The following is a 19,596-nucleotide window of genomic DNA, read 5'->3' on the forward strand; positions in this document are numbered from 1 at the left end:
CTGGGCCCAGAGCAGAAAGAGGGAGAGGGAGGATGAGAGGCAGACAGCGAGAGACTACAAAAAAGTACAAAAATGTATGGGCTTACCAGGATTGAGGGCAATTACATGTAGATATTACCTCAGCACCGGTGCCCCCGCACATTGACTCTGTACCAATACCCCCTGTATATAGCCCCGCTATTGTTATTTACTGCTGCTCTTTAATTATTTGTTACTCTTACCTCTTACTTTTTTGGGGGTATTTTCTTAAAACAGCATTGTTGGTTAAGGGCTTGTAAGTAAGCATTTCACTGTAAGGTCTACACCTCTGGTATTCGGCGCATGTGACAAATACATTTTGATTTGATTTCCATTTAAATTCAGGAAAATTACAATTCTCTTCAATGCTTTTCAATGAGGAAAACATTTCATTGTAATTGTAGTTTGGTTCACTTTTTGAGTTGACTGCACTCTGGATAAGAACATCTGCTAAATTACTAAGATGTAAAATGAGAGAGAGAGAGAGAGACTAGGGAGAGAGACAGACAGAGACCAGGGAGAGAGACCAGCCAGAGAGACCAGCCAGAGAGACCAGCCAGAGAGACCAGCCAGAGAGACCAGAGACCAGCCAGAGAGACCAGAGAGAGAGCAGGAGATACCAGAGAGAGAGCGGGAGATACCAGAGAGAGAGACCAGAGAGAGAGACCAGAGAGAGAGACCAGAGAGAGAGAGACCAGAGAGAGGGAAAGGTTGGATAGGGAAAGTGTGTGTATTTAGGACTCAAGATTAAGGTGTGGCCAACATTTTGGGACTGTCGCTTTCACTCACTTTTCCTTGACCTCTCCTGCCCTCTTCTTTTTACACCGCTTTTCCCAATTTCCAGTGACTTGTGCCTGAAGTAGTTGATTGGGACTGGGCCTCCTTACACAGTACAAAAAGCAGAGAAGCGATACCCTTAGAGCTACACCACAAGCTAGACCACAAACAATCAATCAAAAGCGCTACCTTGGGCTTTGAGCTTGTTGAGCCACTGTAATGTCTACTTCACTATGACTGTCTGTCCCTACCGTTTGTATAAAGATTCCAATGCCAGCCCATGTGCACACACCCCTCAGAAGTGAATTACAAGCCGAATCAAAGCATATAACCGATGGCCCCAATCTCGTTTGGGTGGGTCTTTTATGGTTCTTTGTCAGTGGTTAACTAGGGTGGGGAGTCATTTTCTCACTCAAGTTTAACTTAAAGTTTTATTTAGTCGTATGTACAGGATACCCATGGTATACATCGACCAATGAAATGCTTACTTGCAGGTTCCTTCTCGACAATGCAACAATAAGAAATAAGAAAATATTAATACGAACATAAAATATATGGCAGTAGAATAGATGAATACATTTCAGCATAAGCATAATACAGGAACAATTTATAGTCCAATATTTACACGTGTTTTGGGAAAGGGGGATGGGGGCAAGAGACTAAATTGAGCAGAGTAAGAGTCTGGTAGTAGGCTTGGGTGGTATACCGTATATACCGTATACTAGAGTCTGGTAGTAGGCTTGGGTGGTATACCGTATATACCGTATACTAGAGTCTGGTAGTAGGCTTGGGTGGTATACCGTATATACCGTATACTAGTCTGGTAGTAGGCTTGGGTGGTATACCGTATATACCGTATACTAGAGTCTGGTAGTAGGCTTGGGTGGTATACCGTATATACCGTATACTAGAGTCTGGTAGTAGGCTTGGGTGGTATACCGCATACTAGAGTCTGGTAGTAGGCTTGGGTGGTATACCGTATATACCGTATACTAGAGTCTGGTAGTAGGCTTGGGTGGTATACCGTATATACCGTATACTAGGGTATTTGAAAATAGCCACGGGATGTTTTTTCAATACCGTCAATACCGTTGAAACTAATTCTTTGAAGTTTTTCTATACATTTTAATATTTGCAGCTACTTTTTGAGTACCTGCAGTCACATTGTGCAATAGGTTATGAGATCAATCAGATCAAGTTCTTCATTTCGCCTGTCACATTATGAAGATTACCATAGTTCCCCTGAACAGGTGAGCCAGTCACGTGCTTGTTCGTAAATAGCACAACGGGAGAAAATGGGAGCAGGTGAGTCCTATTGACAGGTGTCGCGTTTTATATTAATAAATGTCATTTAGAAGACGCTTTTATCCAAAGCGACCTAGTCATGCGTGTACACATTTTTACATATGGGTGGCCCCGAGAAAAGTCTGTGTTTTTTTGCTTCAATAGAGGGATCAGGGACACGCAACGATAGTTTTCCTTCACAGATAATGCATTAGTGCAACACATTCGGCAGAAAATAGCTTCATTTTCATCAGATGACAACAGAAGTGTAAAGCAATATTTTGCTGGCAGCCACACAAGTAAATGAGCTTACAATGAAACAGCAAGGTCTTTTTGAAAGAACAACGCATGGCCATCATATTTCTCATGTTTATCATAGAAAGAATGTAGCCAGCTACATTTTCTAATGTTTTGCTTAAAGTTATTAATCTTGCATTTTACCAGAGAAAAGTAGATACACGTCAGTCACAACACTGTCTGCAGATAGATAAGAATTCACGAACAGGCATTCTGAGTGGAGAAGTGCAACTGAACCACAGCATTAGTCTGATGCCAAGCAGAAATGACAATAAGAAGCATTTTAAATCTGCGTTTACAAAAAAGTGGCTGAATTAATAAGGTGGCGGGACATCCTATTGTGTTAGCTTTCTGCCATGTTTGAGAAGTCAAAGCCCTTTGGATGAGTTATCTTTTGATTTCCTTGCGTGTTTTCTCCTCTCTGTTCTTGGCCCGTCTGCCCCCCCCCCCATCTCCTCCAAGCAGAGCAGGCAGGCCCGTTGCCATAGCGACTCCAGTCTCCACACAGACACAGTGGATACATGCTTCTCCAGAGCCAGTACTGTTCTTCCTTCATTCAAGTGTGGGGCCTCCCGAGTGGCGCAGCGGTCTAAGGCAATGCATCGCAGTGCTAGAGGGGTCACTATAGACCCACGTTCGATCCCGGGCTGTATCACAACCGGCCGTGATGGGGATTCCCACGCGCACAATTGGCCCAGCGTGGTCCGGGTTAAGGGAGGGTTTGGCCGGGGGGGCTTTACTTGTCTCATCGCGCTCTAGTGACTCCTTGTGGCAGGCCGGGCGCCTGCAGGCTGATCTCGGTCGTCAGGTGAACGGTATTTCCTCCGACACATTGGTGCGGCTGGCTTCCGGGTTAAGCTGGCAGGTGTTAAGAAGCGGGTCATGTTTCGGAGAACGCATGACTTGACCTTCACCTCCCGAGCCCATTGGGGAGTTACAGCGATGAGACAAGATTAAAAAAAATTGGGAGAAAAAGGGGTTAAAATATTTTAAAAACTGACGAACGTTTTGTTGTCTGAAGAGAAAGCCTTGAATTGTACATCTTGTCTCATACAATCATTGGTTCCTGTAGGTGCTGGGTAGAGATATGAGGGGGAGACAGTCATGACCCCCTCCTCAGACCGTTTGGCAGAACGCCCAGACTATGTTCTATAAGTTAAGATAGGAGATGGTGCCAGTCACATGCAGGAACCAAATGTTAATTATGAATTCATTATGAATAATGTAAATCATGTCTTGTCTATGTAAGCAGTATATATGAGAACTAACGGGACTGCCCCGGAAGAGCTCCCGACCGACGTGTACTATGGTGCATTAAGTTTGTTGGAACCTCTCCAGCTTGCTGATAATAAAGAATGATTCAATTAAGTTTGACTTTGAGTCCCTGGTGGTAATTTCCACAACACAAACATGCCACAAAACTTTGTTCATTTGCACATTTTCATATTCGTTTGTAAAATGTCCAAACTCACCAAAAATAGCTTTCGGTAGCTCCTACCGATATACTGTATGTATAACTTTATGAGCTGCATAGCCTGTCTTTGCAATTAGTTTATGTTCTTTTGCCCTCTTTAGCATATCCTGTTAGGGCTAGGGGGCAGTATTGACACGGCTGGATAAAAAAACATACCCGATTTAATCTGGTTACCACTCCTACCCAGTAACTAGAATATGCATATACTTATTACATATGGATAGAAAACACCCTAAATTTTCTAAAACTGTTTGAATGGTGTCTGTGAGTATAACAGAACTCATTTGGCAGGCAAAACCCTGAGACATTTTCTGACAGGAAGTGGATACCTGATGTGTTGTATTACCTTTAAACCTATCCCATTGAAAAACACAGGGGCTGAGGAATATTTTGGCACTTCCTATTGCTTCCACTAGATGTCACCAGCCTTTACAAAGTGTTTTGAGTCTTCTGGAGGGAGATCTGACCGAACAAGAGCCATGGAACGATGATGGCCCATTAGACACCTGGCGCGCGAGTTCATGTTGGGTACCCTCGTTCCAATACGTTATAAAAGAGTATGCATTCGTCCACCTTGAATATTATTCATGTTCTGGTTAAAAAAGGCCCTAATGATTTATGCTATACAACGTTTGACATGTTTGAACGAACGTAAATATATTTTTTCCCCTCGTTCATGACGAGAAGTCCGGCTGGCTTAGATCATGTGCTAACAAGACGGAGATTTTTGGACATAAATGATGAGCTTTTTTGAACAAAACTACATTCGTTATGGACCTGTGATACCTGGAAGTGACATCTGATGAAGAGAATCAAAGGTAATGGATTATTTACATAGTATTTTCGATTTTAGATCTCCCCAACATGACGTCTAGTCTGTATCGCAACGCGTATTTTTCTGGGCGCAGTGCTCAGATTATTGCAAAGTGTGATTTCCCAGTAAGGTTATTTTTAAATCTGGCAAGTTGATTGGGTTCAAGAGATGTAAATCTATAATTCTTTAAATGACAATATAATATTTTACCAATGTTTTCTAATTTTAATTATTTAATTTGTGGTGCTGACTTGACTGCCGGTTATTGGAGGGAAACGATTTCCTCAACATCAATGCCATAGTAAAACGCTGTTTTTGGATATAAATATGAACTTGATAGAACTAAAAATGCATGCATTGTCTAACATAATGTCCTAGGAGTGTCATCTGATGGAGATTGTAAAAGGTTAGTGCATCATTTTAGCTGGTTTTATGGTTTTGGTGACCCTGTCTTTGAATTGACAAAACATTACACACAACTCTTGTAAATGTACTGTCCTAACATACTCTAAATTTATGCTTTCGCCGTAAAACCTTTTTGAAATCGTAAAACGTGGTTAGATTAAGGAGATGTTTATTTTTCAAAGGGTGTAAAATAGTTGTATGTTTGAAAAATTTGAATTTTGACATTTATTTGGATTCAAATTTGCCGCTCTTGAAATGCACCTGCTGTTGATGGAGTGCACCACGGGTAGAGGATATTTAGCAAGCAGGCTCCATGGAAATTCACAATTGTTTGTGCTAATTTTGTTAGCATTCTGGTAATAGATGCCCAATGGCCTTTTTAGTGTGTTTTTGGTGCCCACTTGTGTACTTAGCCGGTAATACCATAAATCCTGGAATGAGAGAAACGGTGTGACGACATGAAAATCTGGATACCGACCAACCCTATCTGGCAGCAGCAGTTGTGATGTGTGTGTAACATGAATGTATGTGTGTGTGTGTGTGTGTGTGTAGCATGAATGTATGTGTGTGTGTGTGTATATGTCTGTGTGGGGGTGTGCATTAGTCAGTGCATGTGTGCTAAGGTGTGGAGAATCAGAGCAGGTGGTTAGTCCAGTTCAAGTGTTCAGCAGTCTGATGGCTTGTAGATAGGAACTGAATGAAAATCCTTAAAAATACAGATAGAGAAAAATGCAACCTAACGAAGGTACGTATATAACATAGCATGGTGGTCCTAAGAGACCTCTTTAAACCAAATAGCCTCTAGAGCCTATCCCCTAGACCAAGGGGGGGAAACGTACCAGGCACTTCAATCCGGCCCACGAGACATAAAAAAAAAAAGATAAAAAAAAATATATATATATTTTTTTTTTTACCCCTTTTTCTCCCTAATTTGGTGGGATCCAATTGGTAGTTAGTCTTGTCCCATCGCTGCAACTACCATTCGGACTCGGGAGAGGCGAAGGTCGAGAGCCGTGCGTCCTCCGAAACATGGCCCAGCCAAGCCGCACTGCTTCTTGACACAATGCCCGCTTAACCTGGCCGCACCAATGTGTCAGAGGAAACACCGTACACCTGGCGACCGTGTCAGCATGCATGCGCCTGGCCCGCCACAGGAGTCGCTAGAGCGCGATGAGACAAGGAAATCTCTGCCTGCCAAACACTCTCCTAATCCGGACGACGCTGGGCCAATTGTGCGCCACCTCATGAGTCTCCCAGTCACGGCCAGCTGTGACACAGCCTGGGATCGAACCTGGGTCTGTAGTGACGCCTCAAGCACTGCAATGCAGGGCCTTAGACCGCTGCACCACTCGGGAAGCTCCTGCAAATTGATTTTAACAAACAATTGGTCCCCCAAAAAATGCGGCCCTCTGTTGAATTCCCGATGTGGCCCTCGAGCCAATAGGTTTGCACACCCCTGCCCTAGACACTTATGTACAGCTGAAAGGATTGGAATGGCATATAAAAAAAACAGCGCAAGGTGGAATTGTTACCATATTACTTCATCATTCCAAACCTTCAAAAGATGCCTAGGGGTAAAAGGAATAGGACACAGCCAGTGTTATCGCCAAGGATCTGATATAATAGACAACACAACACAACACATGCTGGCTGGCTGTTATCAGTGACTGTGACCTTGTTGGGGATTTCCAGTAATCAAGACAGGGATAATCTCTGGCTGTTCCAATTTTCTCTCTCCCCATGAATTTACCACCAAGCAGTATTCTGATGTCCCTGTTTAGAATGATTGAATGATTTACAGCTTATCTGGCCCAGTGCATGCTGGGTACGACCTCTCAGGGATTACGATTTTTTTCACACTTTTATGGGGCTGTTTCATAGAGAGAAATGGAAACTGGTGATTCTGGGATACATTAAGTTTGTTTTCTGGAAGTTAAGGTTATTTGAGGACATTTTGGGTCATTTCAGCCAATGCTATTTCAAAGGAAGCCATAGTTCTGGAAAAGTATTTGAATCTATTGAAGAGATATTCACCTCAAAAACGCCAATTTCTGGTCAATATTTATATGTACATATTCTTATTCATTCCTTTACACTTGTGTGTATAAGGTAGTTGTTGTGAAATGGTTAGGTTAGATTACTTGTTAGATATTACTGCATCGTCGGAACTAGAAGCACAAGCATTTCACTACACTCGCATTAACATCTGCTAACCATGTGTATGTGACAAATACAATTTGATTTGATTTGATAGAAATAAAAAACATATTTAGTCACAGGCATCAACAGACAAATCTCCGAAATCTAGACATCGCCGAAGACTTTGATCAGCTGAACGACAACTACGAGTCAAAGTACATACTATATCTGATCCGATACAAAATGTTATCTTATGGCCAACTGGCCATTACACCTGAATGAAGCAATCCTAACATCGATCACACCCGCTCTCTTCACAGCCATCGATGGGCCTCCTCCTCCTTCAGCTCTTGTCAAACATCTGAGGACTGCAATAGGAGATTTTCCATTGCTTTGTAAACTGTTCCTTAGTGCTAAAGAGAAGCTCCTAGCTCCCACTCCAGCCTGTCTGCCTGGGGCCTTAAACACAACACTCCCAGCCCTTGGCCCACAGACAAATCAATTTTCACAAACACATACTGTAGGAGTGGATCTGAACTCCCAGACTCCCCCTCTGTACCATAGTGCAGCTACTGCAGCACAGCTGGCGCAGAGCTGACTGGGTGAGATCACTACAGTACCTCCCCTTCCCTCTACTCTAATGACAGCATGTCTGCAGATTTACGATAGCAATCAGATGGGTTAGCAACTAATGTTAGCGGCTCTTCTGGCTCTATAAGGGAGAGGATGCAGCTGAGAGTCCTTTACTTTTCAATAGTTTGGGACAGATGTTAGGACGTGACAGGGAAACTACAGGACATGACACACCCAGTGTTGAAAGGGTGAGAGAGAGAAACAAACAAGGTAACCTTCCCACTATTATGAAATGAACCATTATTATGAACCAATCATATGATTAGGGACTGGAGTTTCTCCTGACCACCTGACTAGGAAACCCTCTGGGTCATAGGTCGTACATTATAGGCCCTTCATATGATGACAATTACTGGAGGTGCCCATCCAGTCATCTTACACATTCAGTCATAAGAACACGGAATGAAATGTAGAATAAAGCAGCGGGGCATATTTTGTGTTAACGCGTGAGATATAGCGTAGCATGTGTTCCCATGAACTCCACTTTCATTGGCTCGCGTCTGAATACTTAGGAAATGGGAGCCAGGTGTAAACAGCTTGGCTGGAGATCGGGTGGCTGACAGACAGTAGTGTTTCTTTGGGCCTCGGCCCTTTACTGTTTACTACCCTGACGGAGGAGATCACAGCTACTTCCCAGGCCGATCCTGAGCTAGGGGAGCTCAGCGAGAGAACAAAAGATTAATTTTAGTCAGATTAAGTTTCAAGAATTCAATAAAGAGACTTCAGAGAAGGGCGGAGAGGCTGGCTGGCTGTTGGGCCTGGCTGCCGGTCCGATGCGGAACCTGTTTGCACTTTAACATGTTGGCCAGTCCATTTACCTATGTAAATTCACAGCCAACCAGTCGATGGGAGGATGACGACGGGCCGCTGGAGAGAGAGAAAGACAAGGCCATCCAAACTGACTCAGACGTTACTCAGCACGCTATTTCAGGAAAGCACTGAGATTTCTGTCAGGGGTAAAAAGAGGGCAGGAAAAAGCACCAAAACATACAGAGGGAGCGAGGGAGACAAAGAGAGAGGGAAGGGAGAAGTTAGGGTAGAAATATGAGAGCAAACTTAGCTACCGTATAAGATAAGATAGATATGAGAAAGAAAGGAAAAGAGAGAACAAGAGAGAAAGAGAGAGTGTCTAAGTGGGCATTCAAAAGGTGTGTGAAGTGAGTAATGCTAGGGCTGTGATCTGATCTCAGACCTGGCTGTGAAAGCCAGATCCCCCACAGTGCCTTAGGGCACAGAGCCAACAGGTGGACAAGGGAACAAAAGATCTAGAGAATGACATCACCCAACCACTACACCCACACAGTTTGACACACACAAAAGGTCCAATGCAGCCATTTTTATCTCAATATCAAATGTAACTCGTTTCAAGAAGCTAGGCTTATGTCGCAAGTCACTATTTCACAGGAAAGGCATTTAATTTGTTGATTTTTTTCACATTTATTTATCAAAATGTGTTTTTTTGGCAGAAATGCCTTCTGGAACATATGAACTTTCATGACCCCTTAATAACAAACGTGTATGCTGTCTGCAAATACGAATTAAATTGTTCAATTACGAGCCTAGTTGGTTTAGAACGTTCTCGCTAGCCATGATTGGCTGAGATAATGGATGGGCTAGACATCTGTAACATGTCTATAACATGAGCTGCTCAGTATGTGTAGATAATCCTTGCTACAGGGGCTTTTATAAAATATATAATGTTAGCCATGAAGAACTGCAAAAGTGTTGCTACTGCGCTCAACAACATTGCTGCCCTGACTTTAGCAGGCACTATCGACAAAGATCAGTGGGAAAAAGTTGTGATGGACTACTTTCTGCACACGGTCAGTGTGAACCGGAGTGACTTGATACAACAACGGGTCAAACAAGCTGTAGCTAGCTACAGACTAAACTGAAAAAACACGCTGCCGTGAAGCGTTCATCCATGTATACGGGTAAGAGTCTAGCTACCTTTTCAGATATTATACTTGTATTTTTTTTTAAATGTATGTATACCCCTTTTCCTCTGCAATTTCATGGTATCCAATTGGTAGTTACAGTCCTGTCTTATAGCTGCAACTTCCGTACGGACACGGGAGAGGCGAAGGTCAAGAGCCGTGCGTCCTCCGAAACACGACCCAGCCAAGCCGCACTGCTTCTTGACACAATGCCCACTTAACCCAGAAGCCAGCTGCACCAACGTGTCGGAAGAAACACTGTACACCTGGCGACCGTGTCAGGTTGCATTGCGCCTGGCCCGCCACAGGAGTCGCTAGTGCGCAATGAGAAAAGGACATCCCTGCCGGCCAAACCCTCCCCAAAACCGGACGACTTAGGGCCAATTGTGCGCTGCCCCATGGGTCTCCCGGTCGCGGCCGGCTGCGACAGAGTCTGGACCCGAACCAGGATCTCTAGTGGCACAGCTAGCACTGCGATGCAGTGCCTTAGACTACTGCGCCACTCGGGAGGCCGATATTATACGTTTGTAATTTAGTCAGAAAGTCGTTGTCATTGCAAGTGAAAGTGTACTGTTCTCTAGCTAGCAAACATTAGCTTGCTGGCTCGCTAATGTTATGTATATGATCTGTCTAACTACATGTCCAAACAAAAGATTGATGATTACATGCCCATTAAGTTAGCCAGGTGTGTCTGGGGGTGATTACAGCCATCTATTGTATTTCATGAACATGTGTACATGTCTAGACAATAGTGACCCATCCCAGCTAGATGTGACTGAGGGGTGGTTAAAGCATTTCTTTCACATGACCCATCAATTTAGACAAGTGTGACCGGTTAACAGTTGATCACTGGTGATCGGAAAAAACGGTAGTGTTTTATTACGTCTAAATAGTTGTTGGTTAAATACCTCCACACACGTTCTCACTGCAAGAAAGATGCAGATTAGAAGCAGCATGCAGAGGGGTGGGTTTGTGTGTCTGTGTCCTCAACTTGTAGTGGGCAGACAAGTTTGCTGTCACTCAGTCAGAATGTGCATTAGCGTTTCATATTTATTCTCTACCCTTGCCCCACTTGTTAGATATTATGCACATTGATAGCTTGATAGCAAACGCCCTCATCATCTTATTTATCATAGTAGCAGTCAGCAGCAATCTAAATGATCAGACCGAAAACATGAAAGGAAATGTGATCAAGTGAAATTATAAAGCGAGTGGACAGAGAAATAAAAGCTTCACTCTATACAATTAGAGCAGCAGGATCAACGTTCAGCCCGCCCTTATCTTTATAGACAGGCAAACTATCCAGTTGAGTTATTTAGACCACGCACATGACTGACTCAATTACAGTTCAGTATGGTTTAGAAACTGTGACTGACACATGAGAAACATGCTTGCTGGCACCCGAAAAACTTTTTTCCAATCACAGATAATGCTGACCAGAAAATGGTCCATATCTGTTATGATACTCGTTTTGTCCGACTATTCGGACACACCCTCCGTGTCTGGGTAAGCGCCATCTAATAATTATAAAATATTTTACCTGGACACTTTCTATTTTTGATATTGCTACTATGCAAATAACTATTTCACTGTACTGTTTACACCTTCTGTATCCTGTGCATGTGACAAATACATTTGATATAGTGTGTGTTTACCAGAGATTGTAATGTGAAGAACAACATGACCTGAACCAACGTCAGATTAGGATATAGGCCAAGGACTAGATAAAATGTATTTGTACCTGGAGTATTTCGGTATTGTAGGCTACTACTTTCTCCCCTTTTAGTCTTGAAATCTTTGGTTGTTTACTACTCTACTCACTCTGTTTAGCACATGGCCTCACATGTGAATCCTTAAAGAGATGGCTGGGGCTAACATGCTCACCAGACCGCTCGCGTGCGTGAACGTAGCAAAATAAATGTACACATACATGTTATTCAATCACTGCACCCACACTGCTCGCGAGCGTCGGCATGGTCAGGTGCTAAAATAGAAATTGGTTCTATTTGTGACGCTCAATGCGCTGCAAGTCCGACCTCTCTCACCTACTCATTGGTTTTTAGGAACATATACCCACGTGGGTGATTGAAAGATGAACTGACGTCCGCACTCCAGTCGGTTGTAGTAATGCACCATAAAGTTGGTTGCACCGCCATATAAATCCAAAGAAGAAAAAGAAGCCTGAAGGAAGGAGGAGAGATGAGAAACGAATTTGGTTTACCGTTTTATCTGTTGATTATTTGTCAGAGGAGTGGACCTTGTACATTTCAGGTAAAATAATAACCGAATGTTTATATCCCAGGACAAATTAGCTAGCAACAGCAAGCTAAATTTCCATAAATATTTCATGCTTTTTGACCTGTCCCCAAATTAATATAATTGGTTCAGAGTTTGTTTTGATATTTCAACCTGCGTGTCCTGATCACTTCTGAGTGTGGTTGAACAAAAGCAATGCACGCACGCGCATCTGGTTTGGTCAGCATGTAAGGCTTAATAGGGTGTGAACGATGCTGAATAGGTGTAGACAAAGAGCTCTCCAGTAGGTCTACCAAAACATTCAAAGGCCATTTTCTCAAAAGTGGGGTTACAAGTTTATCAACTTACAAAGCAAAATTACTTTCCCATTGTTCCTCAACTGCAGTGTATGATATACCATTTCAGCTCTGAGTCTCTACTTTTATGCAATGTAAAAAAACAGCACTTCAAATTTTGTTACATAAGACCGAATCGAGGCGGTGGGTCACAAATCATTTCTGGGTAACAAGTACGTTATTGTGGAAGTTTTCAATTACAATGGTCAAAAAGAAACGATTTCTCAAGGAATAATTTTGCTAGGACTGTCTGGGAGTGGTCTGAGTGGGGAGGGGGAAACTTAAAAACTAGCTGTTATTGGCAGAGAGTTTAGGAACTCTTTCTTATTGGTCTATTAACTAATTTACCGCCTTGTGATGTCACCAGGTAGGCTAAAACGTCATCCCACTAAAACAGGCTGAAATTTCAGGCAGTCTTTTCAAACAGCCTATCACCATTTTCAAAATTTCCCAGTATTATTCCAACCTCATAGTGTGGAGATACTTTTGTATATATAGTGTATGTGGACACCCCTTCAAATTAGTGGATTTGGCTATTTCAGCCACACCAGTTGCTGACAGGTGTATAAAATTGAGCACACCGCCATGCAATCTCCATAGACAAACATTGGCAACGTGTCACCGTCACAGGATGCCACCTTTCCAACAAGTCAGTTCGTAACATTTCTGCCCTGCTAGAGCTGCCCCGGTCAATTGTCTGTGCTGTTATTGTGAAGTGGAAACGTCTAGGAGCAACAACAGCTCAGCCTCGAAGTGGTAGGTAACACAAGCTCACAGAACAGGCCCGACGAGGGCTGAAGCGCATAAAAATCATCTGTCCTCGGTTGCAACACTCACTACTGAGTTCCAAACTGCGTCTGGAAGCAACATCAGCACAATTTTTATTTAACTAGGCAAGTCAGTTAAGAACAAACTCATATTTACAATGACGGCCTAGGAAGTAGGAACAGTGGTTAACTGCCTTGTTCAGCGGCAGAACGACAGATTTTTACCTTGTCAGCTCGGTTATTCGATCGAGCAACCTTTCGGTTACTGGCCCAACGCTCTAACCACTAGGCTACCTGCCGCCCTGCTCAAACAATAACTGTTTGTCGGGAGCTTCGTGAAATGGGTTTCCATGGCCGAGCAGCAGCACACAAGCGTAAGATCACCATGCGCAATGCCAAATGTTGGCTAGAGTGGTGTAAAGCTCACTGCCATTGGACCCTGGAGCAGTGGAAACACCTTCTCTGGAGAGATGAATCATGCTTCACCATCTGGCAGTCCGACAGACAAATCTGGGTATGGCGGATGCCAGGAGAACGCTACCTGCCCCACTGCAACCAACTGTAATGTTTGGTGGAGGATAAATAATGGTCTGGGGTTATTTTTCATGTTTCGGGCTAGGCCCCTTAGTTCCAGTGAAGGGAAATCTTAACGCTACAGCATACAATAACATTCTAGACGATTCTGTGCTTCCAACTTTGTGGCAACAGTTTGGGGAAGGCCCTCTCCTGTTTCAGCATGACAATGCCCCTGTGCACAAAGCGAGGTCCATACAGAAATGGTTTGTCGAGATCAGTGTGGAAGAACTTGACTGTCCTGCACAGAGCCCTGACCTCAACCCCATCGAACCCCTTTGGGATGAATTGCAAGCCTAATCGTCCAACATTTGTGCCTGACCTCACTAATGCATTTGTGGCTGAATGGAAGCAAGTCCCCGCAGCAATATTCCAACATCTAGTGGAAAGCCTTCCAAGAAGTGTAGAGGCTGTTATAGCAGCAAAAGGGGGACCAACTCCATATTAATGCCCATGATTTTGGTATGAGATGTTCAACGAGCAGGTGTACACATACTTTTGGTCAGTGTGTGTGTGTGTGTGTGTGTGTGTGTGGTGTGTGTGTGTGTGTGTATATATAAAAAACACACTGAAAAAAAAAAATCACATTTTTGACTGCACTGGGCCTTTAAGGGATTCTTGGATGACATGAAAAGGGATTCATGACAAACACCTTACTCATTCATTACAGAAACGGATCGTTAATCACATGAATGCAACATGCGTCATGTCTGTAAGTAAATTGGTTTCTGGGAAATTACAGCAGAAAGTTAATGTAGTGGAGGATGTGCTTCACCTCGTTAAAGCCAGACAGCCTTAATGGGAAACCTAATCTGATTGAATCTATCAAGATTGAATCAAGGTCTTCCCAGAGCTAGGATAGATTGCCCTGTGCAGTGAGCATATGCCAGACAGAACTGTCTACTGAATGAGTAGCACACATTCCATTCATAAGATGGGTAATTTACTGTATGACCCTACTGCACTATAGACTAATATCAAGAATGTGGACAACATAATGTGGGCAGGCCCGGAGGAAGGGAAATTGCAAGGGGAAAAGTGAGAGAAAGGTGGAGAGAGAAAAGCAGTAAACCCTATATGAGGGATATGAAAAGAGAAATCAAGAAAGAGAGAGTGGAAGAGATAGGAGGCAATAAGAGGACCACAAACATGGTGCTGGACAACCAGCGTCCGGCTGCCAACGCACACAGTCCACAAACGAGACCTCTTTGAGAGCCGGCGGACTTATATATTTTAGGGGGGGAAGGTTCCAAAAGTACGGCCCTGTTTACGTAAAGGCGGTTATGTGTTTCTGATTACAGGGGGTTGTATGTAAATTATTGTGGAGACACAGGCCTTTTCATTGCTGGAGAGCAAAAGAGAAGGAAGTAGCCATTTTTCAGAAAATACGGTATATATTAGTGATATTATTATTTTTGTCAATATTATATTGATATTTGACTCCAAGTATCAATTAGCGCTGATGAAGAATTCATCAAAAGTGCATTACAGTGACTTGGAAATACAATGACATTCAAAAGGAGGCTAATAATTAGTAGGAAAACCTTTTGTCATCATTTTGATGTCAACAGATTGACTTTAGATGCAGTATAACGTTTGGGATAGAGGTGAGGATTGTAGCTAGCTAACATTAGCATTGCTAGCTATTTTTGACTAAATTTGCTATATGACAACATTGACATCTGTCTAAAGTAAATTTGACGACATGATAATGCTGGCAAAGTTGTTTCCTACTAAATATTTGACTACTTCAGCAATGTCATTGTATTTCCAGGCACTATAGTGTGATTTAGATTAAATAGTAGTTAACCTCCCTCCAGAATGACTGAGCTTATCCAGTTCTTCCATGGCCAGCATACTCACCAGACATGTCACCCGTTGAGCATGTTCAGGATGCTCTGGTTCGACGTGAACAACAGCCAGTTCCCACCAATATCCAGAAACTTTGCAGTCATTGAAGAGGAATGGGACAACATTCCACAGGCCACAATCAGCAGCCTGATCAACTCTATGGGAAGGAGATGTGTCACGCTGCATAAGGCAAATGGTGATCACACCATTTTCCTTATGATCCACACCCCTACTTTTTTTTTTTTTAAGGTATCTGTGACCAACAACTGCATATCTGTATTCCAAGTCATGTGAAATCCATAGATTAGGGACTCATTTATTTATTTCAATTGACTGATTTCTTTATATGAACTGTAACTCAGTAAAATCTTTGAAATTGTTGCAGTTTGAGTTTATATTTTTGTTCAGTGTATATTAGACCGATACTGTATAACAGGAAGAGGAAGTAGAACCTTCGACCTCTCTCGTCTGCTTCTGCTCACTGCACCTGAACTATGGAGAGACTTTGATCCCTGTGTTTGCTCTGCAGGGAGGGAGTCGGGTTGCTATGTTCGGTGTGTCGCACCTATTCAACGATTAAATCTGCTGTTACGGCAACAAATTAACGTTAACACACCTGAAATGCGAGAAGCTGCCTGGCCCTATTTGTCCAACACTTTCATAGTGGTTAAAGGAGAAGCTAGCTTTTTTTACAACCAAATCTAAATGTTTATGTAAATGGCATGTTATAGAAGGGTCCAGACACTTGCGATTTAACTTACCCGAACCAGCAATTCACTTCCTCATCCTTGTTGTGCAGTACAGGGGCTCTGAAAACACCCAAATACGTATTTTTAGAAATGGAAACACTCAGTATAGTGATGCAGGTCTTTCCAGCCGGTGTATTCTATTTTGTGTGACTCGAGCGGTTTCCCCTATCGAAAAGGACCTATTTTAGTATTTTTGGAGCATGTGTTCATGTTTTTCAGAGCCCCCGAACTGCACAACGAGGATGAGGAAGTGAATCGCAGGTTGGGCTAAGTTTCTGAAAAACAAGTGAAATTGCTAAAAAAAGTATCTTGACCCATCTATAAAATAGAGATTTGGTTGTAAAAAAAAGCACAATTCTCCTTTAAATCCGTAGGATACAGGGTTACAGTGGGGCTCAAATGGTAGACCAGACACACAAACTCAATTTCGTAGAGTATGCCTTTCCTAGCCAAAATGGACTCTAACAACTCTCCCTGAGGAATTGGGAGGTGCTTTCATGCAGATACAGTCCCACTCTGAGCAGGAAGTGGAGCGCCAGTTCTGTGTGCTGTACATGAAAATCATATGAGCCTAGTCCTCATGTTATTTGTCATCCGAGTGTTATTATTTTAAGCTTGTCATCATAACTTCAGTAGGACTTTAAATCAAGACATTGTGCCCTGTCAGATAGTTTCAGCCAATATTCAGGCTTAGAGAGGACATGCAGAAAACAATGAAATTTGAGGCCAAAGAAAGGGAAATGCCAATGGGAAAAGGCAGCTTTCCTTTGCCTTCCTCCAGATGCCATATTTTTGTCTCCTTCCTTTTCCAATCCCATGAAGCTCTCGAGGTCAAAGGTCAAACCAATTGAAACAACGATAGACACAGAAAAAGAGTAGCTTTGTATACTACACAAAAAAAAGAATAATACTGTATTCCCTAAGTCATGATGTCCCCAACATCTTCATGTTTTGATTAGGTGGAAACCATCAGATAAAGCATTATCTCTTGGCTGGCAAAAGAAACCTGTATCCTAGTCTAACCAACCCAACACAACTACAGAAGTGTTGATGGGCAGGGTCACTATAAGGCTAGTTGTAACTATTTCTCATTAATAATAAAATAAAACAAAAACATTTCCCAAGAAATGTCTCAATTTGGTACTTATTAGGATCCCCATTAGCCCACTGTAAAAGCATCAGCTACTTAGGGTTCACATAAAACATAGTACATTACAGAACATTTTTAGTCAAGGCCTGAAATACATACAGTGCATTCGTAAAGTATTCAGACCCCTTCACTTCACCCACATTTTGTTACAGCCTCATTCTAAAATGTATTAAAATTGTCCCCCCCCCCATCTAGACACAATACCCCATAATGACAAAGTGAAAACAGGTTTAAACATTTTTGCAAATGTATTAAAAATTTTACTGAAATATCACTTTACTCAGTACTTTGTTGAAGCACCTTTGGCAGCGATTACAGCATCGAGTCTTCTTGAGTATGAGGCTACAAGCTTGGCACAGCTGTATTTGGGGAGTTTCTCCCATTCTCTGCAGATCCTCTCAAGCTCTGTCAGGTTGGATGGGGCGCGACGCTGCACAGCTAGTTTCAGGTCTCTCCAGAGATGTTCGATCGGGTTTATTTCCGGGCTCTGGCTGGGCTACTCATTCAGAGACTTGTCCCGAAGCCCCTCCTGCGTTGTCTTGGCTGTGTGCTTAAGGTCGTTGTCCTGTTGGAAGGTGAACCGTCGCCCCCAGTCTGAGGTCCTGAGCGCTCTGTAGCAGATTTTCATCAAGGATCTCTCTGTACTTATCTCTATTCATCTTTCCCTCGATCCTGACTAGTCTCCCAGTCCCTGTCGAGGAAAATCATCCCCACAGGATGATGCTTCCACTACGCTTGACTGTAGGGATGGGGCCAGGTTTCTTCCAGACGTGACGCTTGGCATTCAGGCCAAAGAGTTCAATCTTGGTTTCATCAGACTAGAGAATCTTGTTTCTCATGGTCTGAGAGTCTTTAGGTGTCTTTTGGCAAACTCCAGGCGGGATGTCATGTGCCATTTACTGAGGAGTGGCTTCCATCTGGCCACTCTACCATAAAGGCCTGATTTGTGGAGTGCTGCAGAGATGGTTGTCCTTCTGGAAGGTTCTCTCATTGCCACAGAGGAACTCTGGAGCTCTGTCAGAGTGACCATCAGGTTCTTGGTCACCTCCCTGACCAAGGCCCTTCTCGCCCGATTACTCAGTTTGGCTGGGCAGCCAGCTCTAGGAAGAGTGTTGGTGGTTCCAAACTTCTTCCATCTAAGAATGATGGAAGCCACTGTCTTCTTGGGGTCCTTCAATGCTGCAGGAATGTTGTGGTACCCCTCCCCAGATCTGTGCCTGCACACAATCCTGTCTCAGCACTCTAAGGACAATTCCTTATACCTCATGGCTTGGTTTTTGCTCTGATACACACTGACAACGGTGGGACCTTATATAGACAGGTGTGTGCCTTTCCAAATCATGTCCAGTCAATTTAATTAACCACAGGTGGACTCAAGGATGATCAATGGAAACAGGATACACCTGAGCTCAATTTCGAGTCTCATAGCAAAGGATCTGAGGTTTGGGCATCAGTGAGAGAAGAGAAAATGTTTAGCTACTGACAAGTAGAGTGGTTATCAACTATTTCATCTGCAGTATGTAGGATGCCCGTTTTGGAAGAATAAAAAAATAAAAATACTAATTGTTTTAAAATGGTAGCGGTTTGCCAAAAAAGTTCCCTGCAGACCCAGCAACAGACAAAACAACACTGCCAAAGTGCCATTAAAGGACAAACAGTGAACAGTGATAACATTGTGCTCCAAAGAAGAGTATTTGGTATACACCCCCAGAGGTATAAATAAGGAGGTTCCAGAATCAGACATGAGGAAAGTAACTTCCTTGAGACTACCACCTTTCCTTTGCAGTTTCCACCATTGTTAGATTGCAATCACAATGGTTTATTTGCTCAGTTCCAATGTGCTGTAGAGGATTCATGGCCTCTTATCTGCTGACTGGTCCATTGAAGCAAATTCCCAAGACCTTTACTGGAATTTCATAGTTTTCATATGGAACGTTTCCAAAGAGATCGGGCATCTGTTGGAGTTATATTTAGGAAGTTCCTTGGCACTGTGCTCCCTGAAGCCAGACTGCTCAACCTTAAGTCAAACAAAGTAAATGTCAACTGGACAAGCACTCTGGCCAAAAGAAGACGAAAACTAACCAGGCTACTCCACATAATTTATCATATAGTCACTAGGGGATAGATTCTGATTAGC

At 43.0% G+C, this 19,596-nt stretch overlaps 1 protein-coding gene across 3 annotated transcripts in view; it reads right to left on the reverse strand.

Annotated features, from left to right (window-relative positions):
* Nucleotides 1-19,596, reverse strand: part of LOC106579321 (unconventional myosin-Id-like) — a 128,030-nt gene that overhangs the window by 104,202 nt on the left and 4,232 nt on the right. The window contains exon 2 of one of the 3 annotated variants that reach the window (XM_045702477.2): nucleotides 808-900. The exons of 1 other annotated variant lie outside the window; for it this stretch is intronic. In XM_045702477.2, coding sequence (XP_045558433.2) covers nucleotides 808-900 — 93 coding nt within the window. Of the gene's footprint in view, nucleotides 1-807; nucleotides 901-7,482; nucleotides 7,548-19,596 lie in introns of those variants that run through there. One more of the 3 variants, XM_045702478.2, reaches the window with a different exon arrangement.

The sequence above is a fragment of the Salmo salar genome, chromosome 19 (assembly GCF_965601325.2).
Source record: "Salmo salar chromosome 19, fSalSal1, whole genome shotgun sequence".
Lineage (NCBI taxonomy): Eukaryota > Metazoa > Chordata > Actinopteri > Salmoniformes > Salmonidae > Salmo > Salmo salar.